This window comes from Heteronotia binoei, chromosome 9 (assembly GCF_032191835.1).
Source record: "Heteronotia binoei isolate CCM8104 ecotype False Entrance Well chromosome 9, APGP_CSIRO_Hbin_v1, whole genome shotgun sequence".
Taxonomy (NCBI): domain Eukaryota; kingdom Metazoa; phylum Chordata; class Lepidosauria; order Squamata; family Gekkonidae; genus Heteronotia; species Heteronotia binoei.
Window position 1 is genome coordinate 122,371,390 of NC_083231.1, and position 13,170 is coordinate 122,384,559.

A 13,170-nucleotide genomic window follows, 5' to 3' on the forward strand; every position below is an offset into this window, starting at 1 on the left:
GATGGCCGTCCCAGCCTAGTTTCGCAGCAGCCTATTCCCCGACTCAAAAGACGTTTGGGTTCCTCGTGGGTTCTTCTGCCCTGCCGATCCCTCGCTCGGACAGGAAGAACCGGCTGCGGGCGGAAGCTGCACTGCTTTTTTTGATACCGTGAGGCTGGGACCCCCCACGGGCTGAAAATCTAAGGAAGCCGCCCCGCCTTGCCCCCCCCCCTTTGGAACGAGGCTGCCGCCATCTTGGGAGATCAGCACGGGCCTTCGAAACACGATGCCGTTGTGTCGGGTTTTGAGAACATGCGTGTGTTGCGGCCAGCGCAAAAAATGCAGCCCTGCGGTTGCGGTCCTCAAGACCATGAGCTTCTGAGAAAGACAATATGGGTCCCCTGGCAGCCGTGAAGGCAAGGACTCTGGGGAAGGGGTTGCAAGGGGCTCCAAAAGAGGCTGGTTCCAACCCTCCCCTTCCCCTGCTAAGAGCGAGGCGCTCCTATTCTGTGGAAAACAGTTTTCAGCTACTGGGGCGGCCCTCGTAAAAGCAATAAGAAGAGACACCTGATCTGAAGGACCAAAAGCCACTTAGATTTCGGGGAGAGGGGCAAAGGATAACGCTGAGAAGAGAATCAAGAGGGGCAAGGCCTTGCGTTGTCCTCCGCGTGGCCCTGATGCCGAAGGCCGTCAGCGGCTTCTTGCTGGGTCCTTCCGAAGACTTCCGTTTCACCCTTGGCCACTGCAGGAGACTCAGCAGTTCCTTGCTTCAGCAGAGGCTCCACTGGACCTTCTTCAGCTGGGCAAGTGGGAGAAACAGGCAGAGAAGACCCAGTGCAGCCCAGCATTTTGAGTACTCCCAGCTCGCCCTGGTGAGCTTGGCTCTCGGGGATGCTTCGCCTCAGAACCGCCAGCTCTTCTCCTGATCTGGCCCCTGAGGCACCCGAATGTCTCCCGAAGCTTCCCTGAGCAGGCGAGTTCTCTCCCTTGAGAGGCATACAATGGCCATCATTCGCCACTCCGCCAGACGCTTCCGGTTCTTTCTGGAGAGTTCCGCAGTGAGGCACCTCCTCGGCTGACTCTCCAGGGCCATCCAAACGCAGCTCTCCATCGCAGGTTGCTAACTCTTGCCATTCTGTCCGACCGGACTCGCCGGTCTCCGTGGTGCCGCCCAAACTCGCGCTCTCTGCGGAGCTGGAGGCAGCAGATTCTCCGTCCCCGGAGCCGGGGGACTCCTCCCCCTCTGCCAGAGGCTCCACCTCTTCTGTGCCACCGCCGTTCGCCGGACTCCCCTCGCCTGCCTGGGGCTTGATCGCCTGGTGGCACAGGGGGCAGGTGTCCTGGACGTAGAACCATTTCCGGAGGCAGCCGCCGTGGAAGAAGTGGCCGCAGTGGGTGATCACGGCCAGCGTCATCTCCTGCACCGGAAGAAAGCAGCCGGTTAAAGGGAAAAGGGAGTGGTTCTTACGTTCTCTTACAGCTACTCCGCTAGCTTCAAGAGCCACACAATATGCATGAAAGAGCCGCAGTTTGGCTACCGCTGCTCTAGTCCCGTTTGGTGTTGTAGTTAAGTGTGCGGACTCTTATCTGGGAGAACCGGGTTGGATTCCCCACTCCTTCACTTGCACCTGCTGGAATGGCCTTGGGTCAGCCAGAGCTGTCCTTGAAAGGGCAGCTTCTGGGAGAGCTGTCTCAGCCCCACCCACCTCACAGGGTGTCTGTTGTGGGGGAGGAAGGGAAGTTAGTTGTAAGAGAGCCAGTTTGGTGTTGTAGTTAAGTGTGCGGACTCTTATCTGGGAGAACCGGGTTGGATTCCCCACTCCTCCACTTGCACCTGCTGGAATGGCCTTGGGTCAGCCATAGCTCTCTTATCTGGGAGAACCAGGTTGGATTCCCCACTCCTCCACTTGCACCAGCTGGAATGGGCTTGGTTCAACCACAGCTCTCAAAGGAGTTGTCTTTGAAAGGGTAGCTTCTGTCAGAGCCCTCTCAGCCCCACCCACCTCACAGGGTGTCTGTTGTGGGGGGAGAAGATATAGGAGACTGTGAGTCGCTCTGAGTCTCTGATTCAGAGAGAAGGGCGGGGTATAAATCTGCAGTCGTCTTCTTCTTCCAACACTCCAACCACTGCACCATGCTAGCTCCAGCTATTTCTCCCACGAAAAAGATGGTGCTCACCTGGAAGCAAATGGCACACACGTCATTGTGGTCCTGCAGCTGCTCCCGGGTGGCCCTCGGCAACGAGTTAATCTTCTTGGCGGCCTCCCTCCGGAGCAGGAAGCTCCTCCAGCCAGACTGGGCCCTCAGCCAGACGTTGAAATATGAGTGGATGATGATGACGGAGGCTCCCATCCAGCTCCACTCCCCGAAGACAGACTCCCAGGTCCCGTAGGCCACCACGCAGACGGCCACCAGGAACTCCAGCACCCGGCTGACAGCATTGACGCAGTAGATGATCTCGTCCATCTTCTCCAGGGGAGCCTCCTGAAAGATCTCGATCATGAAGAGGGTGTAGATGAAGAGGGTCCCCATCACCTGTGGGGAGGAGGAGGGGGGAGAAGAAGCAAAGAAGGACGTAGAAGCAGAAAACTGGAAGGGACCCCAAGGCTGTCATGTGCAATGCAGAAAATTGAAACTACCTCGCCCCGTGACCCCTGCTCGAATACCCAGAAAGGAAAGGAAAGGTCCCCTGTGCAAGCACCAGTCGTTTTCGACTCTGAGGTGATGTTGCTTTCACAACGTTTCCACGGCAGACCTTTTACGGGGTGGTTTGCCATTGCCTTCCCCAGTCATCCACACTTCCCCCCCAGCAAGCTGGGGACTCATTTGACCGACCTCAGAACATAAGAACATAAGAGAAGCCATGTTGGATCAGGCCAACGGCCCATCAAGTCCAACACTCTGTGTCACACAGTGGCAAAAAATGTTATATACACACATACACTGTGGCTAATAGCCACTGATGGACCTGTGCTCCATACACTGTGGCTAATAGCCACTGATGGACCTGTGCTCCATACACTGTGGCTAATAGCCACTGATGGACCTGTGCTCCATATTTTTATCTAAACCCCTCTTGAAGGTGGCTATACTTGTGGCCGCCACCACCTCCTGTGGCAGTGAATTCCACATGTTAATCACCCTTTGGGTGAAGAAGTACTTCCTTTTATCCGTCTTAACCTGTCTGCTCAGCAATTTCATCGAATGCCCACGAGTTCTTGTATTGTGAGAAAGGGAGAAAAGTACTTCTTTCTCTACTTTCTCCATTCCATGCATTATCTTGTAAACCTCTATCATGTCACCCCGCAGTCGACGTTTCTCCAAGCTAAAGAGTCCCAAGCGTTTCAACCTTTCTTCATAGGGAAAGTGCTCCAGCCCTTTAATCATTCTAGTTGCCCTTCTCTGCACCTTCTCTAAAGCTATAATATCCTTTTTGAGGTGCGGCGACCAGAACTGCACACAGTACTCCAAATGAGACCGCACCATCGATTTATACAGGGGCATTATGATACTGGCTGATTTGTTTTCAATTCCCTTCCTAATAATTCCCAGCATGGCATTGGCCTTTTTTATTGCAAACGCACACTGTCTTGACACTTTCAGTGAGAAGGATGAAAGGCTGAGTCAACCTTGAGCCAGCTACCTGAAAACCCAGCTTCCGCCAGGGATCGAACTCAGGTCATGAGCAGAGCTTAGGACTGCAGTACTGCAGCTTTAACACTCTGCACCACGGGGCTCTTCAAATACCCAGAAGAAGGCCAAAAAAAAAAAAAAAGGATCCTTGGGCCAATTCGGCCTGGAGCAAAATTCCTTCCTGAACCCAAAGAGTCGATCGGCATTACCCTGGGCATGAGAGCAGAGCACTGGCTCATCCCTTCCTGCTTTTATGGGAGGGACGGTGGCTCAGTGGTAGAGCATCTGCTGGGTAAGCAGAAGGTCCCAGGTTCAATCTCCGGCATCTCCAACTAAAAAGGATCCAGGCAAGTAGGCGTGAAAAACCACCGCTTGAGAACCTGGAGAGCACTGCCAGTCTGAGTAGACTGGGTTGGATTCCCCACTCCTCAACTTGCAGCTGCTAGAATGGTCTTGGGTCAGCCACAGCTCTCTTATCTGGGAGAACCGGGTTTGATTCCCCACTTCTCCACTTGCACCTGCTGGAATGGCCTTGGGTCAGCCAGAGCTCTCTTATCTGGGAGAACCGGGTTTGATTCCCCACTCCTCCACTTGCAGCTGACCCAAGGCCATTCCAGCAGGTGCAAGTGGAGGAGTGGGGAATCAAACCCGGTTCTCCCAGATAAGAGAGCTCTGGCTGACCCAAGGGCATTCCAGCAGGTGCAAGTGGAGGAGGGGGGAATCCAACCCGGTTCTCCCAGAGAAGAGTCCACGCACTTCACAACTACTCCAAACTGGCTCTCTTGGCCCAATTAGGGCTGCCAAGTTCCCACCGGGGGCGGGGCATCCCCCAGTTTGGCAGGCCCCAACCTGCTGGCAGGAAGGAGGTTGCCAGTGGGATCCCTGCCCCCCAAAGAGTCCTATCCCTGTGCGGCACAATGACATCACCCGGAAGCAACGTATCGTGCTAGGCACATCACGTGGGGATGCTCTAGGAATTTGCAGGAAACTCTATGGTTTCGCGCAGGGATGCTCTAGCAATTGTTTTTGTGGTGGGGAGCGGAGCTCTGCAGTACCATGAAGGACTCGGCAACCCTAAAGAAGCTTTGCTGGGCAAAAGCCCCCTCTGGCCCCGCCCTCTTTCGGCTGGCCCAAGGAAAGGTGTCACAGGAGCCTATGAAGCTGCCTTCCACTAAAGTCTTGTCTACTCAGACTGGCAGCAGCTCTCCAGGGTCTCAAGCTGAGGTTTTTCATGCCTATTTGCCTGGACCCTTTTTAGTTAGAGATGCCGGGGATTGAACCTGGGACCTTCTGCTTACCAAGCAGATGCTCTACCAGAAGGGGGGAGGGGAGGGGAGGGGAGGGGAGGGGAGGGGAGGGGAGGAAGGAAGGAAGGAAGGAAGGAAGGAAGGAAGGAAGGAAGGAAGGAAGGAAGGAAGGAAGGAAGGAAGGAAGGAAGGAAGGAAGGAAGGAAGGAAGGAAGGAAGCTGCCTTCTACTGAATCAGACCCACAGTCCATTCAAGTCAGTCTTGTCTACTCAGACTGGCAACGGCTCTCCAGGGTCTAAAGCGGAGGTTTTTCACGCCTATTTGCCTGGACCCTTTTTAGTTGGAGATGCCAGGGATTGAACCTGGGACCTTCTGCTTGCCAAGCAGATGCTCTACCACTGAGCCACCGTCCCTCCCCTAAAATCAACATACAAGAAGCTGCCTTATACTGAATGATGCCCTCAGTCCATCAAAGTCAGTATTGTCTACTCAGACTGGCAGCAGCTCTCCAGTGTCTCCAGCTGAGGTTTTTCACGCCTCCTTGCCTGGACCCTCTTTAGTTGGAGATGCCGGGGATTGAACCTGGGACCTTCTGCTTACCCAGCAGATGCTCTACCACTGAGCCACCGTCCCTTCCACAGGCACTAAGTCAAGGACCCCTGCTTTATGTAGTGGCCACAGAGTGCAGAAGAGGTCCCAGTGAAAAAGGCAAGCGCTTTCTGCTTTGGGTCGTTTTGCATTTAGGCCTCATCTTGTTAGTGGCCTTAGGCACTCGCTAGACCAGAAGGAGACCGACAAAAATACATCTCAAGGCAAAACCCAGGGAGGGGAAGAAGCCCCGGGAACCTGCAAACCCGACCAGCCGGAGAAGTACCTGCAGCGAGGTCAGCATGCAGCTGGAGACGAGGATCAGGAGCCAGAAGTCCATGTGGAAGAAGTGGGCGATCTTGTAGGCCATGAAGCCCGGGAAGATCAGGAGGAAGAGGCACATGCTGACCCCCCGGAAGTGCTTCCAGATGCTCCTGTCAGGAGAGAATGGTCAGCGTAAGTGGCGGACATATCACAGAAGAAGAAGATGATATTGGATTTATATCCCGCCCTCCACTCCGAAGAGTCTCAGAGCAGCTCACAATCTCCTTTCCCTTCCTCCCCCACAACAGACACCCTGTGAGGTAGATGAAGATATTGGATTTATATCCCGTCCTCCACTCTGAAGAGTCTCAGACCGGCTCACAATCTCCTTTCCCTTCCTCCCCCCCACAACAGACACCCTGTGAGGTAGATGAAGATACTGGATTTATATCCCGCCCTCCACTCCGAAGAGTCTCAGAGCGGCTCACAATCTCCTTTATCTTCCTCCCCCACAACAGACACCCTGTGAGGTAGATGAAGATACTGGATTTATATCCCGCCCTCCACTCCGAAGAGTCTCAGAGCAGCTCACAATCTCCTTTATCTTCCTCCCCCACAACAGACACCCTGTGAGGTAGATGAAGATATTGGATTTATATCCCGTCCTCCACTCTGAAGAGTCTCAGACCGGCTCACAATCTCCTTTCCCTTCCTCCCCCCCACAACAGACACCCTGTGAGGTAGATGAAGATACTGGATTTATATCCCGCCCTCCACTCCGAAGAGTCTCAGAGCGGCTCACAATCTCCTTTATCTTCCTCCCCCACAACAGACACCCTGTGAGGTAGATGAAGATACTGGATTTATATCCCGCCCTCCACTCCGAAGAGTCTCAGAGCAGCTCACAATCTCCTTTATCTTCCTCCCCCACAACAGACACCCTGTGAGGTAGATGAAGATATTGGATTTATATCCCGTCCTCCACTCTGAAGAGTCTCAGACCGGCTCACAATCTCCTTTCCCTTCCTCCCCCCCACAACAGACACCCTGTGAGGTAGATGAAGATACTGGATTTATATCCAGCCCTCCACTCCGAAGAGTCTCAGAGCGGCTCACAATCTCCTTTATCTTCCTCCCCCACAACAGACACCTTGTGAGGTAGATGAAGATACTGGATTTATATCCCGCCCTCCACTCCGAAGAGTCTCAGAGCAGCTCACAATCTCCTTTATCTTCCTCCCCCACAACAGACACCCTGTGAGGTAGATGAAGATATTGGATTTATATCCCGCCTTTCACTCCAAAGAGTCTCAGAGTGGCTCACAATCTCCTTCACGTTCCTCTCCCACAACAGACACCCTGTGAGGTAGATGAAGATATTGGATTTATATCCCGCCCTCCACTTCGAAGAGTCTCAGAGTGGCTCACAATCTCCTTTATCTTCCTCCCCCACAACAGACACCCTGTGAGGTAGATGAAGATATTGGATTTATATCCCGTCCTCCACTCTGAAGAGTCTCAGAGTGGCTCATAATCTCCTTTATCTTCCTCCCCCACAACAGACACCCTGTGAGGTAGATGAAGATATTGGATTTATATCCCGCCCTCCACTCCGAAGAGTCTCAGAGCGGCTCACAATCTCCTTTATCTTCCTCCCCCACAACAGACACCCTGTGAGGTAGATGAAGATATTGGATTTATATCCCGCCTTTCACTCCAAAGAGTCTCAGAGTGGCTCACAATCTCCTTCACCTTCCTCCCCCACAACAGACACCCTGTGAGGTAGATGAAGATATTGGATTTATATCCCGCCCTCCACTTCGAAGAGTCTCAGAGTGGCTCACAATCTCCTTTATCTTCCTCCCCCACAACAGACACCCTGTGAGGTAGATGAAGATATTGGATTTATATCCCGTCCTCCACTCTGAAGAGTCTCAGAGTGGCTCACAATCTCCTTTCCCTCCGCCCACCCCACAACAGACACCCTTTGAGGTAGATGAAGATATTGGATTTATATCCCACCCTCCACTCCGAAGAGTCTCAGAGCGGCTCACAATCTCCTTTACCTTCCACCCCCACAACAGACACCCTGTGAGGTAGATGAAGATATTGGATTTATATCCTGCCCTCCACTCCGAAGAGTCTCAGAGTGGCTCACAATCTCCTTCACTTTCCTCCCCCACAACAGACACCCTGTGAGGTAGATGAAGATATTGGATTTATATCCCACCCTCCACTCCGAAGAGTCTCAGAGCGGCTCACAATCTCCTTTATTTTCCTCCCTCCACAACAGACACCCTGTGAGGTAGATGAAGATATTGGATTTATATCCCGCCCTCCACTCCGAAGAGTCTCAGAGCGGCTCACAATCTCCTTTACCTTCCTCCCCCACAACAGACACCCTGTGAGGTAGATGAAGATATTGGATTTATATCCCGCCTTTCACTCCAAAGAGTCTCAGAGTGGCTCACAATCTCCTTCACCTTCCTCCCCCACAACAGACACCCTGTGAGGTAGATGAAGATATTGGATTTATATCCCGCCCTCCACTTCGAAGAGTCTCAGAGTGGCTCACAATCTCCTTTATCTTCCTCCCCCACAACAGACACCCTGTGAGGTAGATGAAGATATTGGATTTATATCCTGCCCTCCACTCCGAAGAGTCTCAGAGCGGCTCACAATCTCCTTTACCTTCCACCCCCACAACAGACACCCTGTGAGGTAGATGAAGATATTGGATTTATATCCTGCCCTCCACTCCGAAGAGTCTCAGAGTGGCTCACAATCTCCTTCACTTTCCTCCCCCACAACAGACACCCTGTGAGGTAGATGAAGATATTGGATTTATATCCCACCCTCCACTCCGAAGAGTCTCAGAGCGGCTCACAATCTCCTTTATTTTCCTCCCTCCACAACAGACACCCTGTGAGGTAGATGAAGATATTGGATTTATATCCCGCCCTCCACTCCGAAGAGTCTCAGAGCGGCTCACAATCTCCTTTACCTTCCTCCCCCACAACAGACACCCTGTGAGGTAGATGAAGATATTGGATTTATATCCCGCCATCCATTCCGAAGAGTCTCAGAGCAGCTCACATTCTCCTTTACCTTCCCCCCCACAACAGACACCCTGTCAGGTGGGTGGGGCTGGAGAGGCCTCTCCCAGTAGCTGCCCTTTCAAGGACAACCTCTGCCAGAGCTATGGGTGACCCAAGGCCATGCTAGAAGGTGCAAGTGGAGGAGAGGGGAACCAAACCCGGTTCTCCCAGATAAAAGTCTGCACACTTAACCACTACACCAAACTGGCTCATAGAATCATAGAGTTGGAAGGGACCGCCAGGGTCCTCTAGTCCAAACCCCTGCACAATGCAGGAAACTCACAAATACCTCCCTCTAAATTCACAGGATCTTCATTGCTGTCAGATGGCCACTTAGCCTCTGTTTGAAAACCTCCAAGGAAGGAGAGCCCACCACCTCCCGAGGAAGCCTGTTCCACTGAGGAATTGTTCTATCGGTCCGGAAGTTCTTCGTAATGTTGAGCCAGAAACTCTTTTGATTTATTTTCAACCCACTGGTTCTGGTCCTACCTTCTGGGGCCAGAGAAAACAATTCCACCCCATCCTCTATACGATAGCCTTTCAAGTCCTTGAAGATGGTGATCCTACCACCTCTCAGCCGCCTCCTCTCCAGGCTAAACATGCCCAGCTCCTTCAACCTTTCTTCACAGGTCTTGGTCTCCACATCCCTCACCATCTTTGTCACTTTCCTCTGGACCCATTCCAACTTCTCTATATCCTTCTTAAAATGTGGTGCCCAAATGTGGTGCCACATGAACATATGAAGCTGCCAGCCTTCTACTGAATCAGACCCTCTTGGGTCCAACAAAAGTCAGTCTTGTCTACTCAGACTGGCAGTGGCTCTCCAGGGTCTCCAGCTGAGGTTTTTCACACCTCCTTGCCTGGACCCTTTTATTTATTTATTTATTTATTACTTTACATTTATATCCCGCCCTCTCCGCAAGCGGACTCAGGAGATGCCGGGGATTGAACCTGGGACCTTCTGCTTCCCAAGCAGATGCTCTACCACTGAGCCACCATCCCTCCCCTAAAAAGGATTCTCATGGGGAGGCAGTCCGGGACGACTGTCTCTGCTCAACGACACCACTCCGCAATCGCCAGTCGAGAGGGGCCTTCAGAGAAGCACTCCGATTCAAGTACTGGCCGAGGGTTGACCCTGTTTAACTTCCGAGAAGTGATGAGGTCAGCCTAGCCGAGTGCATCCTGGTCAGGGCTGCCACACGTCCCGCCTCTATTAAATGGACAGGACATCCTCCCTCCTGCCAGCCTCCTGGCAACCCCCACTGGAGACTGAATTTGCACCTTCCTGCATGCAGTTCTCTACTATTAATCTATGTCTACTCCGACTAGCTCCTCAAACACCCACTGCCCAATTCCATCCCCAACCCTTGCTTCCCCGCTTTCTCACTCCTATCCCCCTTGCTTTTCTATTGCCTTACTCCATCCCTTCACCCCTTGCTTCCCTGCTTTCTCACTCCTATCCCCCTTGCTTTTCCATTGCCTTACTCCATCCTTTCACCCCTTGCTTCTCTGCTGTTCCACCCCTTGCTTCCCTGCTTTCTCACTCCTATCCCCCTTGCTTTTCTATTGCCTTACTCCATCCCTTCACCCCTTGCTTCCCCACTTTCTCACTCCTATCCCCCTTGCTTTTCCATTGCCTTACTCCATCCCTTCACCCCTTGCTTCTCTGCTGTTCCACCCCTTGTTTCCCTACTGCCTCACTCCTATCCCCTACCCCTTGCTTCCCTGCTTTCTCACTCCTATCCCCCTTGCTTTTCTATTGCCTTACTCCATCCCTTCACCCCTTGCTTCCCCGCTTTCTCACTCCTATCCCCCTTGCTTTTCTATTGCCTTACTCCATCCCTTCACCCCTTGCTTCCCCGCTTTCTCACTCCTATCCCCCTTGCTTTTCTATTGCCTTACTCCATCCCTTCACCCCTTGCTTCCCCGCTTTCTCACTCCTATCCCCCTTGCTTTTCTATTGCCTTACTCCATCCCTTCACCCCTTGTTTCCCCGCTTTCTCACTCCTATCCCCCTTGCTTTTCTATTGCCTTACTCCATCCCTTCACCCCTTGCTTCCCCGCTTTCTCACTCCTATCCCCCTTGCTTTTCCATTGCCTTACTCCATCCCTTCACCCCTTGCTTCCCCGCTTTCTCACTCCTATCCCCCTTGCTTTTCCATTGCCTTACTCCATCCCTTCACCCCTTGCTTCCCCGCTTTCTCACTCCTATCCCCCTTGCTTTTCCATTGCCTTACTCCATCCCTTCACCCCTTGCTTCCCCGCTTTCTCACTCCTATCCCCCTTGCTTTTCTATTGCCTTACTCCATCCCTTCACCCCTTGCTTCCCCGCTTTCTCACTCCTATCCCCCTTGCTTTTCTATTGCCTTACTCCATCCCTTCACCCCTTGCTTCCCCGCTTTCTCACTCCTATCCCCCTTGCTTTTCTATTGCCTTACTCCATCCCTTCACCCCTTGCTTCTCTGCTGTTCCACCCCTTGCTTCCCTACTGCCTCACTCCTATCCCCTACCCCTTGCTTCCCCGCTTTCTCACTCCTATCCCCCTTGCTTTTCCATTGCCTTACTCCATCCCTTCACCCCTTGCTTCCCCGCTTTCTCACTCCTATCCCCCTTGCTTTTCCATTGCCTTACTCCATCCCTTCACCCCTTGCTTCCCCGCTTTCTCACTCCTATCCCCCTTGCTTTTCCATTGCCTTACTCCATCCCTTCACCCCTTGCTTCCCCGCTTTCTCACTCCTATCCCCCTTGCTTTTCCATTGCCTTACTCCATCCCTTCACCCCTTGCTTTTCCGCTTTCTCACTCCTATCCCCCTTGCTTTTCTATTGCCTTACTCCATCCCTTCACCCCTTGCTTCCCCGCTTTCTCACTCCTATCCCCCTTGCTTTTCTATTGCCTTACTCCATCCCTTCACCCCTTGCTTCCCCGCTTTCTCACTCCTATCCCCCTTGCTTTTCCATTGCCTTACTCCATCCCTTCACCCCTTGCTTCTCTGCTGTTCCACCCCTTGCTTCCCTACTGCCTCACTCCTATCCCCTACCCCTTGCTTCCCCGCTTTCTCACTCCTATCCCCCTTGCTTTTCCATTGCCTAACTCCATCCCCCTCACCCCTTGCTTCCTGCTGCCTCACCCCTATCTCCCATGCCTTGCTTCCCGTCTTCCCCATCCCTTGCTTCCCTGCTTTCTCACTTTTATCCCCCTTGCTTTTCCATTGCCTAACTCCATCCCCTCACCCCTTGCTTCCCTGCTGCCCCACCCCCTATCCTCACCTCCTTTTCAACCCCTCCCCGGCCGCCAACGTGCTGCAGCAGGTCTGCCTCCCGTAACACCCAGAGCTAGCTCTAGCACACAGGAGGCGACTGGGTCACCTGTTCTGCGACGCCCCCAGCCCCAGCACGATGGGGTCGGCTATCTCAATCATGGACTGCAGGGTGGAGGTCACCACGATGAAGAGGATGATGCTGAGGAGGAAGGTCCGCTGGAGGAGCTGCAGGTCCAGCAGGTCCGTCTGGAGGGCCAGCAGCAGCAAGGTCACGCCCTCCGTCACGCCCCTGAAGAGCCAAGGAAGGAGGGGAGAAATGCGTTGGGCAAAGAGCACCAGCCTGGTCACAGATTTCTAAAGTTGGATGGTACCTCCAGGGTCATCTAGTCCAACCCCGTACACAATGCAGGAAACTCTCAAATACCTCCCCACCAAAGCTCCCTCTAAGCTGTGGAGTCTTGTGAGCAAAAATTCTGCTTCGTGAAGAAGAAGAAGAAGTATTGCAGATTTATACCACGCCCTTCTCTCTAAATCAGAGTCTCAGAGTGGCTCACAATCTCCTTTATCTTCTCCCCCCACAACAGACACCCTGTGAGGTGGGTGGGGCTGAGAGGGCTCTCACAGAAACTGCCCTTTGTAGGACAGTCTCAAAGCGGCCTACAATCTCCTTTATCTTCTTCCCCCACAACAGACACCCTGTGAGGTGGCTCTCATAGCATGCCCTTTCAAGGACAACCTCTGCCAGAGCTATGGCTGACCCAAGGCCACGCCAGCAGGTGCAAGTGGAGGAGTGGGGAATCAAACCCGGTTCTCCCAGATAAGAGAGCTCTGGCTGACCCAAGGCCATTCCAGCAGGTGCAAGTGAGGAGAGGGGAATCCAGGCCAGTTCTCCCAGATAAGAGAGCTGTGGCTGACCCAAGGCCATTCCAGCAGCTGCAAGTGGAGGAGTGGAGAATCAAACCCAGTTCTCCCAGATAAGAGGCTGCACACTTAACCACTACACCAAACTGGCTTTCAGGATCTGCTGGACTCTGGCTCTTTTCTTATGGCTGCCAGCAGCTGCCCTTTCAAGGACAACTCCTGCAAGAGCTGTGGCTAAC

At 53.1% G+C, this 13,170-nt stretch overlaps 1 protein-coding gene and 1 non-coding gene across 2 annotated transcripts in view; both read right to left on the reverse strand.

Annotated features, from left to right (window-relative positions):
* Positions 1–552: 552 nt before the first annotated feature.
* The window catches only part of LOC132577638 (RING finger protein 145-like), a 30,300-nt gene continuing 17,682 nt past the window's right edge, over positions 553–13,170 (reverse strand). The window contains exons 7-10 of the mRNA XM_060247428.1: positions 12,177–12,359; positions 5,735–5,882; positions 2,158–2,514; positions 553–1,397 (exon numbers count right to left, since the gene is read on the reverse strand). Coding sequence (XP_060103411.1) covers positions 615–1,397; positions 2,158–2,514; positions 5,735–5,882; positions 12,177–12,359 — 1,471 coding nt within the window. The 3' untranslated portion in view covers positions 553–614. The remainder of the gene's footprint in view (positions 1,398–2,157; positions 2,515–5,734; positions 5,883–12,176; positions 12,360–13,170) is intronic.
* TRNAA-GGC (transfer RNA alanine (anticodon GGC)) lies at positions 5,202–5,268 on the reverse strand. Its single transcript has one exon. It is a non-coding gene; the product is annotated as a tRNA-Ala (tRNA).